Here is a 19,421-nt window from a genome sequence, read left to right as displayed (position 1 = left end):
TCGTTCCCGCTACACGCTAAATTTCGATCTATCCTGTCCGATCCCGTCGATCGCTCCGTGCGGAAAATTACCGTCGATCGCCCGCGGGTAGGGAGCGCGTCGCTAGCGGCGTTCGAGTGCCCGACAACCGACGCAATAGAGTCCGCATACATTACCTGCTCCGCCGGCGCGACTGCCCCCGGTCGCCGCTGCTTTGTCTCCGCTGTGGTCTGGTCTCCGGGTCCGGCATGCTTCACTTCCTCCTGCCCGGCAGGAAGTTTAAACAGTAGAGGGCGTTCTACTGTTTAAACTTCCTGCCGGGCAGGAAGAAGTGAAGCATGCTGGAGACCAGACCAGCGCGGAGACGGAGCAGCGGTGACCGGGGGCAGTCGCGCCGGCGGAGCAGGTAATGTATGCGGGGGGGGGGGGGGGGGGGGGGAGCGGCGGCACCACCACCACCACAGATTGTGAACGGTTTCATGCTGAAATCGGTTCACAATCTGTTTGCAGTAAAGGTAGCCATACAATCCCTCTCTGATCAGATTCAATCAGAGAGGGATCTATCTGTTGGTCGAATCTGATGGCAAATCGACCAGTGTATGGCTACCTTAAATATTCATGAGCAAAGCCAGACTGAATGCTCAGTTGTCGATTTTATCAGGGCTGATTAGAAGTAAGCTGTGCAGTGCACCAATGAAACAGAAAGCAAGGTAGGTGTTTTCTCTAATGTTCCCACTGATATATTTGGTAAAATACATGAGGGTGCTTCGTCTATGGTTCCCTTTAAAGGGAACCTAAACTGAGAAGGATATGGATTTTTCCTTTTAAACTAATACCAGCTGCCTGACTCTCCTACTGATCCTGTGTCTCTAATACTTTTAGCCATAGCCCCTCAACAAGCATGCAGATCGGGTGCTCTGACTGAAGTCAGACTGGATTAACTGCATACTTGTTTCAGGTATGTGATTCAGCCACTACTGCAGCAGGACTGACAAGCAACTAGTATTGTTTAAAGGACCACCATCGCAAAAAAAGTAGCAGGGCTGTGGAGTCGGTACAAAAATCTTCCAACTCCGACTCCTCAGTTTATGAAACCACGACTCTGACTCCAACTCCGACTTCTGGGTACCCAAAATAGCTCCGACTCCTCGACTCCGACTCTTTAGTCTAATACTTAGGGCTGTGGATTTTGTACAAAAATCAACCGACTCCGACTCCTCAGTTTATGAAATCAACGACTCCGACTCCAACTTTGACTCCGGGTGCCAAAAATTTCCCCGACTCCGACTCCTTGACTCCGACTCCAACTCCGACTCCACAGCCCTGAAAAGTAGGCAGTAAAAATCTGACAGAACCGACAGGTTTTGGGCTAGTCCATCTCCTCATAGGGGATTCTCAGGGTTTTATTTGTTTTCAACAGCATTTCCTAAACAGCAGTTGCAAAATAGTGTGTAAGTGAGTAAGGAGGCTGGCTGGTATCTTGCTAAACATCCATATCTCTCTGTTAAGGTTCCTTTTAATTAGCCAACTGAGGCTATGCTGTAATATCTTAGTATTTCTCCTTTCTGCATCTCCATCTAAAGGGAATGTCTAGACCCCTGCATGACGTGCCCAAATTAAGGGGAACTCTGTTGGTTATGCATATTAGTCATGATAGTATACTTGATGTGTGCCTATATTAGAAGCATTACTAAACTAAGGAGAAGGTTGACTATACTGTGGAAAATATGCTTACCTGGCCATTACATTAGGGTCATATGTAAAACTTTATGAATGAACCCTAAATATGCAGCACTTGTTTATTAGTATTTTGTTTGAAGTTTTTTCTTATGCCTGGTACACACCATGCAATTTTTTGCCAGATAGATGGTCTAGTAGATAATTTCTGACAGGTCCAATCTAATTTCCGATTGTCTTTATGATCGATTTTGTATAAAGTGATCTGAAAATTGATCAGAAAAACAAATGGATATCAGATCGGACCTGTCGGAAAATTTCTATTGGACCATCTATCCCTGCAAGAAATTGCATGGTGTGTACTAGGCATAAGTGTGTGTGTGTGTGTGTGTGTGTTTGATTGTTTTAAAATGCTCTGGCAACCTGATGTTGTTATGACCCTAGACAGTAATATCTGTGACTTTGAATTGTCAGCATTGTGAGATGCTGGAACCGTTGCACCTTGATCTTTTATTAAAATTGGTTGTGTTATGTTTTTTTCGCCACTGCCCTTTTCCTCCACTGTGACCTACCACATTGCAGATTAAGACTGTTCACATCCCTGAAGTCACCTAATGATGGAGTGATTGGTGTATGACATCATTGACAGTATGAAACATGTCAGAGTAGCTATGAGTAATGTGTTGTCTCTCTTATTTCTTTTTAGTATCTAGTCCCTGTATTTCTTTGTGTACATGAAGGGAAAAGTTTATGTGTTGCATTTAAACTAGAATTTATGACAAGTGTAACCATGATTCAGAAACACAAAGTAACATTCATAAGAGCTTTAAGCATTAACTCAGAATAATTGGCTTAAAGCAAGCCTACTTTAAAGAGGAACTCCAGTGAAAATAATGTAATAAAAAAGTGCTTCATTTTTACAATAATTATGTATAAATGATTTAGTCAGTGTTTGCTCATTGTAAAATCTTTCCTCTCCCCGATTTACATTCTGACATTTATTACATGGTGACATTTTTACTGTGGGCAGGTTATGTAGCTGCTGCTAGCTGTTTTGGCTGTTAGAGACAGCTGTAAACAGCTAATTCCTGTCTATGAACCTTGTTACATTGTAACAAACTGCCAAAAGTACCGCGGTCCCAGAGCTTCTTGTGGTAGGGGTTTCAGCACAAAATCAGTCATACAGCGCCCCCTGATGGTCTGTTTGTGAAAAGCAATATATTTCTCATGTAAAAGGTGGTATCAGCTACTGATTGGGATAAAGTTCAATTCTTGGTTGGAGTTTCTCTTTAAGCATACTCCCAAAAAATGTGTCACCGTCTGCATCTACAGGTAACAGACTTTGCGTTTGCGATTGATTGAAATCGCAAATGTCACAGTGCGAATGTATCCATAGGGATATATTAGTAGCAGCGATTTGCTGATCGCCGGCGACCAGCAAAGTGCTGAAAAAGCACAAAGTGTGAACCAGCCTTGACAGTTTGGGGCTGAATTGGCTGGTGAATCATTCAGTTGCTATGGATGGAGGTGGAGAGATGGAGCAGGGCCGACGACACTGTGCATGATGGAGCAGGTGGGGTGAGTAGGAGAACAATGCCCTCGGTGTACAGTTGGCCGAGACCATCATCTAGTCAAATCTTTTGCCGACCATCAAGGGGATCAGGGGTTTGCTAGTGGCTGCTTCTGCCGAGAATCCATCTAGTGTGCTTTAGACCTATACATAGATTCTGTTCTTGGCCAAGGCAGATGGTCAACACTGCTTCTGCCAAAAATCTAGCATGTGTACAGCAGCCCCGGCTCCCCTTGGTGCCTCAGCCGGTGATCAACCTGGTGCATTATCTTGGCCAAGCACTGTCCAGGGGTATTGTTGTCCCCACTCACCCAGACTGTTCCATGCCACTCCAGTATGTGCCACTCTATTCTATCTATACCTCGCTAACCTATCTGGGGCACCTGTGACTGGCTAACCTACACTGGTGGCAAAGGCTACACTTAAAAACCTCCTGGGCGGTGTGCCCGACACTGTGTCGGGCATACCGCTTTCAGCTCATTTTTCTTGCTTGACACGGTGATTGGCTTACTGCCCAGGAAGTTAATGTTGATAAATGTAAAGTCATGTACCTTGGATGTACCAATGGCAGAGCAAAATATAAAATAAATGGCATTAAGCTGGGAACATCAAACTTGGAGAAGGACTTGGCAAAACTGGTTGATAACAAGTTAAGTAACTGCATACTGTGAGAAAACGCGGAAAAGCCGCCGCGTGCGCTCAGAGCAAGGCGGCTGATTCCGCGTCCAACGCGGCGGTTTGCACGCGTGGGCCTACATCTGCCAGTATGGCTGAACGCGGAGAAACCGCCGCATGCCTTGATAGCGGTGCGGCGGGCTCCGCATCCAGCGCGGCGGGTGGTACGCAAGACATGTCTGGTGTGGCTGGGACTGATAGTTCACACAGGTACAGAAGGACGCGCGCGCGCGTTGAGAGGCAGAACTTTTATGACAGCCAGAAGGGAGTTAGCTGACCAAGCCGGTCAGCTGACGATTGTACCAGTTCCCATTGGTCCAGCACTTAGGGGAGGCGCTGGAGAGCGCTGGGCTATATATACTGGGTGCTGGTCATTCACTGGTTGTCTGCCGTTGCGATCAATACGTGGAAGCACTCAGACCTTATTGTCAGAATCTGTGTTATCATTCTGTTATACTCCAGACTAGTTCCAGGGTGTTGATGATCAAGGACCTCACACCCAAGATTAGGGACTTGTGTTATCATTTAGTTATACTTCAGACTAGTTCCAGGGTGTTGATGATCAAGGACCTCACACCCAAGATTAGGGACTTGTGTTACCATTCTGTTATACTTCAGACTAGTTCCAGGGTGTTGATGATCACGGAGCTCACACCCAAGACTAGGCATTGTTTATTATCTGTTATGACTTTCTGCTTTCCTGACCACTCTTCTGTTCACTGATTCGGTACTTCGCTATATCTGATACTCTGTTGCCAAACCCTGCTTGCCTTAGGATTACTGAATCAGCCTCCTGTCTTTGTACTTTGTATGTCCGTGTGTTGCCGACCTGGCTTGTCCGACCTTGAGAGCTATCTCCTCAGTTAAGAGATAGTTCACAGATCTGTCAGTGACATCCTCCTTTTGGTGTCACTCACGCTCTGGTCCTTCCTCTCCCAGTCTGACTCCTCCCTGCGGGAGATTCTCAGGCTCCTGAAAGGTACTCATACTCTAGCAGTATTCCTTACTGCCTTTGTACCTGTCCTCCTGATATTGTTCTCAAAGTATTACTGTTGCACCTAACACTCATATCTTTCAGGTGTCCAGAGGTTAGTAATATATCTGATTATCGGTGATACTGCAAATCATCAATAATCGGGTATATATCTGTATTTTTGGTGATACTGCAGATCACCAATAATCAGATCCTCTCTGTGTTACACCGATCGTTACACATACAATGCCAAGTAGCGGTAGCTAAAGCAAATCAAATTCAGGGGTGCATAAAACGGGAAATAAAATCTCAAGATACTAGTATACTACTCCCTCTGTATAAATCACTTATGAGGCCACATCTGGAGTATGAGATACAGTTTGGGCACTACACTATAGAAAGTACATTGACGTTCTAGAATGGGTACAAAGACGGGCAAGGCAACTAAATTAATGAAAGGGATGAAGGATCTCACTTACCAAGAAAGGTTGAACAAACTGGGGTTATTGAGCTTGGAAAAAAGGCATCTTAGAGGTTACCTGATTACCATGTATAAATACATCAGAAGGAAATACAAAAGCTTGGAAGATGAGCTTTCTGTCTCTTGGGTTGTACAACAGACAAAGAAACATGATCTGCCTATGGAGGAAAAAGTTTTTCCCATCTATTTAGAAAGGTGTCGTTTACAGTAAGAGCGCTTAAAATATGGAATATCTTACCTCAGGAAGAAGTTATGACAAACCTTTGTATCTGGGAGGGAGTGGATGCTTTATTTGCATTGGAGGGCATCCATGGCTATAGTTACCAGATGATTCGTGGGCGAATTTATCCAGGGACTGCCATCTGGAGTTGGAAAGTCATTTTTCCCTTTTAAGGCTAATTGGCCTAAGCCCTGAAAGCTTTGTCTCCTTCCCCTGGATCAACTGGGATATGTGTGGGTTCAGGACAGTCTTTTTTTTTTTTTCTGTCTGGTTGAAATTGATGGACGGATGTCTTTTTTTCAACCAATTTAACTATGTTAATACAATGCTAGTTCTGGGGTACCGCATTACAGAAGGGGCATTGCATTTTTAGGAGCAGGTGCAGAGACGAGCCACAAAACTGATGAGAGAGATGGAAGGCTTACTAACAAGAAAAGGATAGATAAACTGGGCTTTGATTAGTGTGAAGAAAAGAGGCCTCAAAGGAGATCTGCAGTGCTGCCCGTGATTGTTCGTGCCCATGGTAAGTTTTGACTTGGGGTTGCTTTTACTCAACCAGCAAGTGATTTTTTGATGTGGGGTTACATGGGTGTCTCCCAGGGGATGGGACAGCGATGTGCAGGAGGCATTACAGGGGAAGAGGGCATTCTCGACTTTTGTTTGCATTTGGGCAGAAGGTGTCCTGTCCAAGATTATTCATGCCCTTCACAAACTTTCACAGTCTGTGGGGAATTCCAAAGTTCTATACCGTTCCAAATAGTCCAAGCCGTTCTATTGGCCCTCCACAATGTATGTGTGTGATTTTGAATAGTGCAGTAAAAGGTTTGGATCTCTTTGGGATTTTCATTTTTTGCCTATGTCCCTATCTCTGGAATTTCCTTCACAGGAGGAAGCTAAATCTATCCAAATGTGACAGAGACAGCAACAAACAAATTCAACATTTTAGTCCTTCAGAGAAAAATTACAATCCTTGACAAGTTGGTATTGCAGTGATTACAATCTTCATCTGGTAGTACCAGTTTTCATACTAGAGCCAGGAGCCTTCACCAAGGTCTTAGATACAGTAAGTGAAGGGAAAAAAATCTCCAGTATGGACACTGACAACAATACAACCCTGAAAACATTTCTAACCGCTTTGCATAATATTCAAAGCTGTGCTGGAGCAGCAACTAAAAGGCATTGCCAGATTTGTCACATATTTATCAATTTGTTTCATAAATATCATATTTATTTTAACTGGCAAGGATACTTTATAACCGTTTTGCTGACATTTTTGTTGTGGAGACGGATTATAATACATTATAGTGATTTGTGTATAATCCTGACAGAATTTCCAGTTTTTCACTGCAGTCATCCACTTAGCCATACACTCAGCCTGTTTTAATTAGTAAATCTGCAATTGAGATTGTTTTCTCCATTGAATTTAGCAAATCAGGCCCACTGTTCATAGTCAGCATGTGCAATGAGCTACCTTCTATAGACTAAACAGTGTGTAGCATGACACCACATAGGGTTTATTATCTGTGCTGTACTCACAATCTATGATTACAGTTTACACTATCAATGTAATACATGTATACACTTCTCTCAACTGATTCTGATTGAAGCTCAAGTTGCTTATGTATAGGGCTCACCATAGTGGCAGCATAACTTTAATACAATGGTAGATTAAACATCTTTCCTCCTATCTGGAATGTTAGTGAAGCGATGTTATATGCTCTTTCATGGAGCAGGAGCTGGTATGAGTGGTACTCTGCAGAATATTCTGGTGGCATGTGAAATAAATAATAATATAAACATGAACACAGTTCATTGTGGCTTGTCCTGTCTGCTCCTTGGCAGATGTATTCATAGGTCAAATAAAGGGGCAGAGTGTTGTAGGCAGCATGGTGTCGCCTGGTATTCAGTTACAAACCAACAGCTGAGAGAGCTGCTGCAGACAGACTGCTGTGTGAAATCACCAGAAATATGTCAGGTTAAATGGCCTTTGCATTCTTGACTTTGGTTGACCCCATTGCTGAGTTCACCCTTCAGAGAAGTGTGTGAGATATGAAAGTGACCATTATGTTGAAGGAGGCATCCTTCTTTTAGTGCTAGCAGGAGCTGATTCTGGGGAGGCTCTTGTCAACACTTGCATCACAGGTGGTAACCTCGCCATTAAAGAGAAACTCCGACCAAGAATTGAACTTTATCCCAATCAGTAGCTGATACCCACTTTTACATGAGAAAAATAATGATTTTCACAAACAGACCATCAGGGGGCGCTGTTTGACTGATTTTGTGCTGAAACCCCTCCCACAAGAGGCTCTGGTACCGTACGGTACTCTGGGCAAACTGTCACAATGTAACAATGTTCAGACAGGAAATAGCTGTCTGTTAAAGCCAGACCAGCTAGAAACAGCTCCATAATCTGCCCACAGTAACAATGTCACCATGTAATACAAGTCAGAATGTGAATCTGGGAGAGGAAAGATTTTACAATGAGCAAACACTGACTAAATCATGTATACATAATTATTGTAAAAATGAAGCACTTTTTTTATTACATTATTTTCACTGGAGTTCCTCTTTAAAATCCCATTTTTCACCTTCCTGTGACCTGGTAGTGTGGGTGGGTTCCTCCTCAAGCTGGAATATTGGGCGGGACATATGATGCTTTTCCTGTATCCACAATATATATTGCTGACAATACATCATGGCATACAACCCAGACAAACAAACACAGAGCATTTATATCGTGCTTTTCTCCTGGCAGACTCAAAGCGCCAGGGCTGTAGCCACTAGGACGCGCTCTATAGGCAGTAGCAGTGTTAGCGAGACTTGCCCAAGGTCTCCTACTGGATAGGTGCTGACTTACTGAACAGCCAGAGCCGAGATTCGCACCCAGATTTCCTGTGTCAGAGGCAGAGCCCTTAACCAGTGCACTGTCCAGCCACCGCATAGATAGTTGCTGTTGTTTAACAATGTGATGATTTTGCAGGAAATAATGAATAGCAAGGAGGTTCTAGATATTCTGGTTCACCATGAGCTTGCTGGGCAATCTGTAACTCTGTAGTTGAATTACCAAACCATGTTGCTGTAAAGCTAACTACACACAATGTAGTCCCTTTGTATGATACACCATATGTTAACTTTAATGTAAAGCCCAACTGCAAAAAGTGTGTGTGTGTGTGTGTGTGTGTACATAATACAGAGTACCTAAGCAGCTCCGGGTGACCCAAAACCACTAGGAAAGTATAGAGGATTATAAAATACCTGAATTATATGGACCAACGTTTAAGTCACTATCCCTATGCCATTAATGGAAGTTCTGTGTAGACTTTGTAGCTCTACAGGACTTTGCAGAGAAGTATAAAGAGTTATAACTATATCTATAAGTGATTTAATGCCCGGTGTTTAAAACAAACACATACTTGCATGGCATTAAAATATATTAGAAAAACTGTTATTGAAATCCAGTGAAAACAGTCTGAAAAAACTGGATCTAGTCTTAACCTCCCTGGTGGTCAATTAAAACCGGCAGGGGGCAGCGCAGCACTATTTTTTTTTTGTAGCGAGCTTAGGGCTCGCTACATGATAGCCGCTGTGCAGCGGCATCCCCCACCCTCTCCGATCGCCTCCGGCGATAAAGCCCATCCGGAAATCCCGTTCTGAACGGGATTTCCAACAGGGCTTCCCCCGTCGCCATGGCGTGACGTCAAAGGGAGTCCCGATCCACCCCTCAGCGCTGCCTGGCACTGATTGGCCAGGCAGCGCATGGGGTCTGGGGGGGGGAGGTGCGGCGGGTAGCGGCGAATTGGCGCGGAGCAGCGGCGATCAGGAAGTACACGCAGCTAGCAATGTGCTAGCTGCGTGTTAAAAAAAAAATTATGCAAATCGGCCCAGCAAGACCTGAGAAAGCCTCCTGCGTGGCATAGCCCGTGCACAGCACGGGCTTACCACCAGGGAGGTTAATGCACTTCTAATGTGGTAGTGGTTTTCTAGACAGAGGTATAACTTTTAGTGACTGATTATATGTCTCTGCAAAATCCTACAAACGTTACATAGAATTTGTGTATATACAAACATACTTGTATCATTTTCATTACTGATTAGCCGAAACATTAAAATTACCTGCCTAACATTGTGTAGTATTAGGGTGACTCTTTCAGTGTGTATATTACATGGTCCATTGCTACAAACCAGAGTGTGCTGAGCATTAGCTAATCTCATAGATGGTCCTATAGGTTGGCCATACTGTTCATCAGAGTTCATACCAAAGAATCCCTCTTTAAGGCAATGCAATAAAATGCTGAATAAAGCTGGCCATAAACTCAGCTATTTTTATTGCGATTGTATCTGCCAGTTTATCTGTGACGCAACGAGCTGCATCGATCCAAATTTTGATCAATTAATTACAGCAATTACAGCAAGCGACCAGTACATTTTGGTCAATTGGACGTGACAGGGAGCAGCAATTGTTCAGCGGTCCATAGTGCATCACGGACAACAACAGGATAATTTGGATATTCAGCAGTGATGCACTGTGCGACACCTCAAATGCTCACTCCACCCTGAATAATCACAGATACCTTCCTTTTTAAGAAGGAAAAATGTGGTTTTACAAACCTCTTTAAATACTATACTGTGCTAATGAGACAGACAGATGATGGACATTGGCCCTCCAGTAACCCTTCACCCTGTCACTGACTGTGACCCCCCTGCTGTCTCCTGTAGGCTGTGACTCTGCAGAGGGTCTTGGATGTCATTCTTCATCTGTCAGAACTGAGACACATAAGTATCAGTTCCTACACTGGATAGCATTACAGCAATGTAACATGTGCATTCATATACAAAAACACACTCATCATGTGAAAACCTGCAGTCAGTTTTACCAACACAAAAAATGAATTAGATGTGAGCAAGCCCATTGATTCATATTTCCGAATTGCAGTAAAACACAATGAAAACTGTTGTAGTGTGAATAGGCCCTAATAACCTTGCAAATTTCTAATTATAGTATCATGATATTCTAGTATTCTACTCCCTTCGTATAAGTCACTTGTGGGGCCACATCTGTAGTGCGAAATACAGTTTTGGGCATCACACTAGTGGAATACAGTTTTGGGCATCACTATAGGAATGATATTGACGTACAAAGAACAGGTGCAAAAATGGGCAACTTTATTAATCAAAGGAATGGAAGGTCTCACCAAAAAGATTGCACAAACTGAGCTTATTTAGCCTGAAAAAGACGACTGATGGCCTGAAAGTTTGGCACATGAACTTTTTGTCCTTTTTTATTTATTTATTTACATTTTTATTTTTACCATCTGTTTAGAAAGTAAGAGTAGTTAAAATGTGAAATATCCTACCACAGGAAGGAGTTATGACATGGCATATTCCATATCTGCATTTAAAGGAAACCAGAGATAAAGAATGAAAAGTTAGTTATACATACCTGGGGCTTCCCGCAGGTCCAGAAACCCTGATTGCTCCCACGCCGCGGTCTTCAGCCTTCCCCATTCGCCGCACCGCTCACGGACTTCCAGGGGGCGTGGCCAGCCTACGCAAGTGAAGTGCGCTCCTTGCGTATCTCTCCAGCAGCCGCTGGAGAGGTACGCAAGGAGCGCACTTCAGCTACTCCTTGACTGGCCAGTTGGCTAAAGTCACGGGAGCCGGTGCGGCGAACGGGGAAGACTGAGGACCGCGGCGTGGGAGCGATCAGGGTTTCTGGAGCTGCGGAAAGCCCCAGGTATGTATAACTAACTTTTAATTCTTTATCTCTGGTTCTCTTTAAAGAGGGCTTTGCTAGGTAATTCCAGGTAGATCTAGGGATTTTTTCTAACTGCCACCTGAAGTCAGGAAAGGTTTTTTTCCCTTTGCAAGCTGTAATGCTGGGGGTCATACTTTCTGACCACCCAGCGCAACAAGGCTAAGAGCTGGATAATGGAAGAGGTTACACAGGCTGCCCAGAGCAACTGCAGCTCTGGGCTTCCGATATCGCTACAAAAACACAATGGCAACGGATTGCGATGTTGCACTGCCTTTGTTCGCACTGCGCTGCCTTAGCGATAGCAAGCATTCAGACAGGTACAAGACAGGACTATAGATTGGAGCGTAACTAGTAGCAACTGCAGCTCACAGTCAGTCACCAGCAATCATCCACCCAGGCAAGACTACAGTATAGAACGTAACTAATAGCAACTGCAGCCTATAGTTATGTTTCCAGAAACTAGAGTAGCAGTAATACTACCAGTCAAGAACGTGGTGATGGCAGAATCCAAGCTATATGGATAATGGACTTCACCGACCCACCGCGTATGCAGCGAACGTCCATCAAGCATAGAACTAGGCAATACACAATAATAAGAAAAATAACAAATGGCTCAACTAACGGATAAATATATATTAGCACGTCTGCATATATATTTATCGAGAACTAACTAAAGCAGAAGTGATAAGGTCGCATAGAACTACAATAACAGAACTATACAGAGTAACAAGGTGCCCAGCAGATCAGCGTACAGACCACTATGACGGGCGGGTATGAAATGGGGGGCAGACTTTCATGCTGGCATCAGCCAATGGATGCAGGTATGCAAATCTCCACACAGCTGAATGGTAATCACTCAATCCTGAGCTGGCTTGATTACCATTTGCTAGCTGGCTGTGAATGCAGAAATACATGCAGTATTATGTAACAACATGCATGCAGGAAATCCAGGGCTATCTGGCCGCAGCTCAGCTGCAACAAGCAATTGGTGGACTGATGACAGCATCCTGAGCTGCCCAGAACTGCAGAGCGATTGCAAATGACAATGAGACCCATTGCAAATGCACAACCGACTGCAAGCAGATAAGCCAGAACTGTCCGTTTGCAGCTCCACTGCAACGGACAGAATACGCTACAGGAGGGATCCTTACACAGGCCTTGTAGTTTTTCACATTCCTCTGGATCAACTGGGATATGTCAGTGCAGTGCACTGTTGTACAATTTTTTTTTCTGTTTGAACTTAAGTGCTGAATTATTTTATTGCACTTTACAGAGTACATCAAACAATTCACGTCACAGCCTATTCCTCAAGGACCTCACAATCTTATTTCTGCTATAGCTTAAGACCATTTTTGGGGGAAACCAGTTAACTCAGGGTTATGTTTTTGGGATGTGAGAGGAATTTGGAGAGCCGGGAGTAAACCCAATTACAAAGAGTATGTATTTACGTACTCCATGCAGATAGTGTCTTGGCCAAGATTCAGCAAAAGTGATTAACTTTTCACACACAAACTATTCTTCAATTAACTTTTCTTATTTTCCAACATCTCTTCACGGTAAATTGCGCGCGCAAAAGTCCGCAATCGCGCGAATCGCGGCACTTTGTGCGCGCAAATGTCCGCGAACGGCACTTCACGTGCTAACTGTTTAGCACAACCGTGCTAAACAGTTAGCACGGCTTTGTGAATCAAGCCCTATATGTTTTTCTTCTGTGCTATGCAAGAGTTCAGGTCCACTTTAAAAACTAAGGTAATTGGGGAAGCTGTAGACTGCTGTTAAATCTTTATATACAGGTACAAAAAAACACAGGGCATTCTTAAACCCAAATAGGGTACCCTTTAAATGTGTCATTTAATTAACTCATTGAATCAAAGAAAGATTGGTGAACAATTAGAGTCTTAGTCAATTGAGTTCAATTAAATTATTTAACAAATGTTGATTGCTTGTTCTGAAATCTGATCTTAATTTAGTGCTATTTTAAGCTTCATTCACATGGCAAATTAAAATCATTGAACATGACCAATAATAACCCATGGTCCACATATCGTTTGAAAATCAAGAACAGAAATTATGGTTTAAGTGAATGATAATTGTCAGATGCCCGATGGTGCTCAGGTATTTTAAATGACCCACCTCATGGCCAATTCATCATCAGCTGTGTGTACAAAGCTCATTACATTTTTAAATGATGTGTCCACGTCACTTACCCCTACAGTCGGCTTTTTCACGGCATCACATCCTGCATCATTGCCCATGTTTGATCCTAGGCACCCACATGGTTTTACTGTGCACCTTGGTGGTCCTAAGGACAGGGAATGAGGTATAGCAATAAAAATCTCCCAATGTAAAATAACATAGAAAAACCCAAAAGATGTTGTAATTGTTTTGTGAACATATGGAAGTATAATCTAGACCAGTTTTGCAGGATCATAGGACTGCCAGTTCTTATGCTGGGAATACACGGTGAGATAGTTGCGCCGGATCGAGCCGATGGCATCCCCGCTCATCCCCGCTGACGCCTGGATCGATCCCCGCGGGCGCTCCTTATCTTTTGGACGAGGGCCTGGGATCTGGGTTAGTATTAAGAGGATTACAGGACTCTCCCCCTGTGGGGGACTAGGCCCAATTTTTGGGCTGGTCGAGCCATGTGAACAGGTGCTTAATAGGCAACCCTAAGACACTTATTTTGTTTTTTGTAAGCACTGTAAATTCATACAAGCTGTCATTTTTGAGCACTAACTCAGCAATCCTCCTTTATTCGGATGTGAAATTAGCCCATGACATAATTGGGACAAAGTGGGACAAACACTACTGTGCTTGGTTGCCCGATGAGCTCGTTAAACTTCTGAACCATGTGAGTGCGCTTTAGTGCGCAGGCCAGCTATGCTAATTCACACTTTTTTTCTATGCGGATTTGCTTAGGTATGGTGGAAACAAGCCCTTAACCCTCCCACCACCAATGACTAATCCTCTCCCCACATGATGCCTAATTCATAACCCCCCCTCCCCCCCCCCCCCCCCCACACCTGCCCAACACAAAGCCCAGATTAGCTGCATTATAGGGAAATTTTGGTTTCTGGAGGCTTCCACAATGTGATTTTCATATTGAGATGTGACAATCCAGCCCTTCGATCCCGTCTAATCTGCTCCCGTTAGCATACGCAGGAAGTACGGTGAGCAGACTGACAAAGACTGGTTGCTGGATCGTTAGAAGAAGGTAGTTAATGTGACAGAGCGTGCCAATCCTGTCTAATCTGCTCCCGTTAGCATACGCAGGAAGTACGGTGAGCAGACTGACAATAAAGATTGATCGCGCAGCTGCCGACAATATGTAATGTGACAATCACTCACCAATCCTGTATTACTAGGCCACTGTTGCCATGCAGGTCTCATACACTAGAGACTTCTGGAGGCAAATTCACTGTGTGCGTAGTAAACGGTTAAGATTGGTTGGAGGTGCCCATACATGTACATGCCTCTGACACAGGAGACCAGGGTTCGACTCTCGGCTCTGCCTGTTCAGTAAGCCAGCACCTATTTAGTAGGAGACCTTAGGCAAGTCTCCCTAACACTACTACTGCCTATAGAGCGCATCCTAGTGGCTGCAGCTCTGGCGCTTTGAGTCCGCCAGGAGAAAAGCGCGATATAAATGTTATTTGTCTTGTTTTGTCTTGTCACTATATGATTTTCATATTAGCTTCCTATTGATGTTAAAAAATATTGTGTGCCTTATTATACTGTGAGCATTGCAAAAGCCGCTAATAACATTGTGCTTTATGCAGCACCTTTTTTAACCGCTTGCTATATGTGCCCTTTGTGTTTGCTTCAGGCTCTGGATAGTCCAGAGACTTACCCAATCCTCCTCAAGTTCACTGCTCCAGTCCTTATGATCTTATTTGACAAGACATTGGCTTCAATTCACTAAGGTTATCTCCTATCTTTAATAACGTTTCTAGATTTATCATCATAGTAATAAGGCGTGTAGTATTCAGGAAACATTTTACCTCAGGCAAACCTAAACTTAACTTTTCTGTCTTTAAGTTAAGGAGAGATCTCTAAAGTTAACTCTTCGATCCTTAAAATTACTCCAGAATACTAAAGTTAAAGACAGGCTGTCAATTAACTGCATGTGAAAATAACTACAGAGGAGGTAACTTAAAGGGACACTTAAGTCAAACAAAAAAAATGAGTTTGACTCACCTAGGGCTTCCAATAGCCCCCTGCAGCTGTCTGGTGCCCTCGCCGTCTCCCTCCGATCCTCCTGGCCCCGCCGGCAGCCACTTCCTGTTTCGGTGACAGGAGCTGACAGGCTGGGGACGCGAGTGATTCTTCGCGTTCCCAGACACATTAGCACCCTCTATGCTGCTATATGGTATATGATATATGCTATAGCAGGATAGATGGCGCTTTTGTGGCCAGGAACGTGAAGAATCACTCGCGTCCCCAGCCTGTCAGCTCCTGTCACCGAAACAGGAAGTGGCTGCCGGCGGGGCCAGGAGGATCGAAGGGAGATGGCGAGGGCACCGGACAGCTGCAGCGGGCTATTGGAAGCCCCAGGTGAGTAAAACTCATTTTTTTGTTTGACTTAAGTGTCCCTTTAAGGGCTGAAGTGATAACATAACTCTCTCACTGTGAAAACGTATCTCTACACCTTAATAAGGCAAGCTCGATGTGTGGTGGTAAGTTTTCCCTTGCCTTATTATCTCCAGCATGATCTTAGTGAATTGATGCCTTTGTCATTTTTGATTTGTTAGCTATGCTCCCAGCCATATACTAGCGTTTTCATACTGGGCATGCACTGGTAAGGTCTGCACATTTCCACTTCAGTGAATTTACTCATACGTGGAGGAAAAAGGTATTCATGAGCTATTTCGTTCCACTGGGCATGCACAGATCGTACTCGTGCATGTCCAATACAGAGAAACTTGTACATGGATGGGGAGCATGGCCACGAGTGCATATTCAACAAGTTGTTGATGAATTCAGTGGGAATTGGGAGTTTCAGGAGGATTGGGGTAACCTCTGGACTACCCACAGGCTTCCTAGTACTTCGGATAAATACTTAATTTTTATTTTATAACCTTCTTCTGGTAGGCTTAAATGTTTCTCTCAGATAGAAATTACCATTCCTGTATAATGAAAAGGCTTGGCAATTCACACACACACAAAAAGCGTGTTAAAAATATTTAAAAACAAGAGCTGCATTTATTGCATTGGCTCCCAAAATCCACTTGCCAGGAACTAATTATAAAAACTGCCAACATGCTGTTTAAGATAATTAGCAGTTCTAAGAAGCTTTGAAACATAGAAAGCAATTAGACCTCTGTTAATAAGGATTTCTCTGGATTACACAGTTGGAATATGCAGTAATGTGTTCTAATAACCAAAAGAGTGCTAAAACACTGCAGCATGACTTTTGCTTGCCAATGGCTTACTACTGTTGGAAGGTCAATGCTGAAGTCATGTTTTAAAATTTTCTAAAGTGGATTTGCTGACATTTGCGTGACAAATGCCTGTTTTCTACATACTGTTTGTGCAGAAATATGAATGTTTATGAAGGTTTGTATGTGTACTGGATAGACACTTATTCTTGTTATAAATGTCCCTTCTTTGCAACAGTAATAAATAAAGCCTCAATTATTTTATAGTTTAGACTTCAACAGTATAATAAAGCAGTTGTATTCTGCATTCCACACATCAGGTCTCATCACTGCTGTCTGCTATCCATCTTTTTTCTGTCTGTACAAAAAGAACAGATCACAGATAATTTGAGGAACAGAGGGAGATTTGCTGAGAGTTAAGGCTCATACACACGGGGCACAACTGTTGCCACAAACACGTGGCACGCGCATGTCTGGGCGACAGTTTCCCCGTGTGTATGAGGTGCGCACACCGAACTGTCGCCGGAGACAGCAGTTGCCGTGCGATTGAAAAGTTCAATCAGCTACCCACAGCCAGAAGGGAGCTTCCGGCGGGGGGACAAAACTTTCGGCGACAGCTTTCGCCGCGTCTCTGCCTGTTGGGCAGCGACGTGTAGACAGCTGTCGCTCAGACGGAGCTGTCGCTGAGCTGTTGCGCACATGTCTCCTGTGTGCTAGCAACAGCAACAACGGTAGCCCATGTGTATGAAGCTTAATGGGCATGGGGATGCTATCAGGCGTCAATGCAAAAAGTGTAAAAATGTGCATCAAATAGCGGAAGTAAAGTATCAGTTATTTCATCTATACTCTACTATCCAAAATAGTAGAATATTGGTAATTTTACTAATATTATACTACCCGCTTCTGTACTCTAATTCTCACATGAACCCAAGCATATCTATGTCTAACACTGTCTAACAATGTCTAACACTAACCTTGCCCTATCTACTTCTAACACTAACTACCCCTCACTCACAGCTATTTTGCACAGTGTTGCCAAATTCCAGAGAACTACTGCTCCAAGTATGCCTGCTAAACTCTAGCACCATCATTTTTTACCAGAGTATGGCTACACTGTAGCCTAACTCCGATGAACGACTGCTCCCAGCATGTCCTCTAGCACTGTCATTTTACACGTATAATCGAAGTCCAGTGAAATACTGCTCCTAGCATTATTATTATTATTGATTTATAAAGCGCCAACATATTCTGTGGCGCTGTACAAAGTAGGAAAACAAACAAGGGGTACATAATGATACAGAGCATGCCAGCTGCTGAAGAGTTCCGCTATATAGTCATGGAACTCTGGCACCTGCTATTCTTACAGTGTGCGAGGGCGCCTAAATTTCCGGCTGCAGACGGTATTTCACAATTTTTAATATGGGTTCCTATGTCAGCGCCCAAATCACCCGGATGCCGCTTGCGCTTTGTGCTATCAGGCCAGCAAACGGCATCCACAGCAGTTCTGTGTATACATATAAATTGTTTATACATAAGGGCTCTTTACCACTATGAAATGCGATCGCAATCTCACTGCGATTGCGTTTTAAACTAATTTCCACGAATGCAATTGCGATTGAGCTACTATACTCAGTATTAGCAGCTCAGTAGCTTTGAAAACGCAGAAGGACGATTGCGCTTGAGACATAATCGCAACGCAATTGGATTGCACTAATGGAAATGGCCACTGCTGTTTCCATTAGTTTTACTGTACCCTGCGTTTTGCGATCCGTTAGCGATCAGAATCAGATCCCAAAACGCAGGGTAGTGAAAAAAGGCTCCTAAATTATATTTTTATGACATTTTTCTCTGCTAAAATAAATGAGCCATTGATGTGTTTATTCATACATGGATAATATATTAATTTCTTTTTTTTGTGTGTGCTGTTCAGGCTCCCGTCCCCGTTTGGAGGATTTTCCCCCGAGAATAATTGAACACCCTTCTGATCATATAGTTTCAAAAGGAGAACCAGCAACGTTGAATTGCAAAGCAGAAGGACGGCCCACACCCATTATTGAATGGTATAAAGATGGTGAACGAGTGGAGACAGACAAGGATGACCCACGTTCTCACCGTATGTTGCTGCCCAGTGGTTCACTCTTCTTCCTTCGCATTGTCCATGGACGAAGAAGTAAACCAGATGAGGGGGTTTATATCTGTGTGGCTCGGAACTATCTGGGAGAATCTGTCAGTCGAAACGCATCTTTGGAAGTAGCAAGTACGTTTTATTACACATATTTCTAGCACCGTGGCTTCACAAACCACACTGCAGTGCAAAGAAGAGCTCACCTGTCTGAAATAGTTGTAGGCTGGCTGGGTAGATGAACCGAAATTAAGTTGTATCTGCTCTGTTTATAGTGGATTCACTTGCATCTTTTGGGTGCATGAAACAATGACTTGCTCAGCCCTGCTCACTGTCTATATAACTATAAACTCCCTCTGTGGTTTGGGATGTCTGGTAACAGAATCTTTTGTGTTAAAACAAAACTCTAGATAAAAGCTCAGTGAACATTTACAATTTTTATATAATGTATTCTAATCTATTCCACATGAAAAGCGATAGTATGGTTCACGGTCACCACATTTCAGAGACTGCATCCTCTGGTGTCTTCCCATAGCCCAGGGATGGGAAAACTTTTCCCGCTGCTGGCTGCATTCCTCTAGCATGCCT

General features: G+C 43.6%; 1 protein-coding gene across 3 annotated transcripts in view; it reads left to right on the top strand.

Moving 5' to 3' along the window:
* The window catches only part of ROBO3 (roundabout guidance receptor 3), a 661,476-nt gene that overhangs the window by 347,015 nt on the left and 295,040 nt on the right, over nucleotides 1-19,421 (top strand). For 2 of the 3 annotated variants that reach the window (XM_068240266.1, XM_068240267.1), the window contains exon 2: nucleotides 18,642-18,968. In XM_068240266.1, coding sequence (XP_068096367.1) covers nucleotides 18,642-18,968 — 327 coding nt within the window. Of the gene's footprint in view, nucleotides 1-7,540; nucleotides 7,614-18,641; nucleotides 18,969-19,421 lie in introns of those variants that run through there. The other variant, XM_068240268.1, reaches the window with a different exon arrangement.

Source organism: Hyperolius riggenbachi, chromosome 6, assembly GCF_040937935.1.
Source record: "Hyperolius riggenbachi isolate aHypRig1 chromosome 6, aHypRig1.pri, whole genome shotgun sequence".
NCBI classification, from domain to species: domain Eukaryota; kingdom Metazoa; phylum Chordata; class Amphibia; order Anura; family Hyperoliidae; genus Hyperolius; species Hyperolius riggenbachi.
The sequence above is the reverse complement of the archived record's forward strand: the minus strand, read 5'-3'. Positions and strand labels throughout refer to the sequence as shown.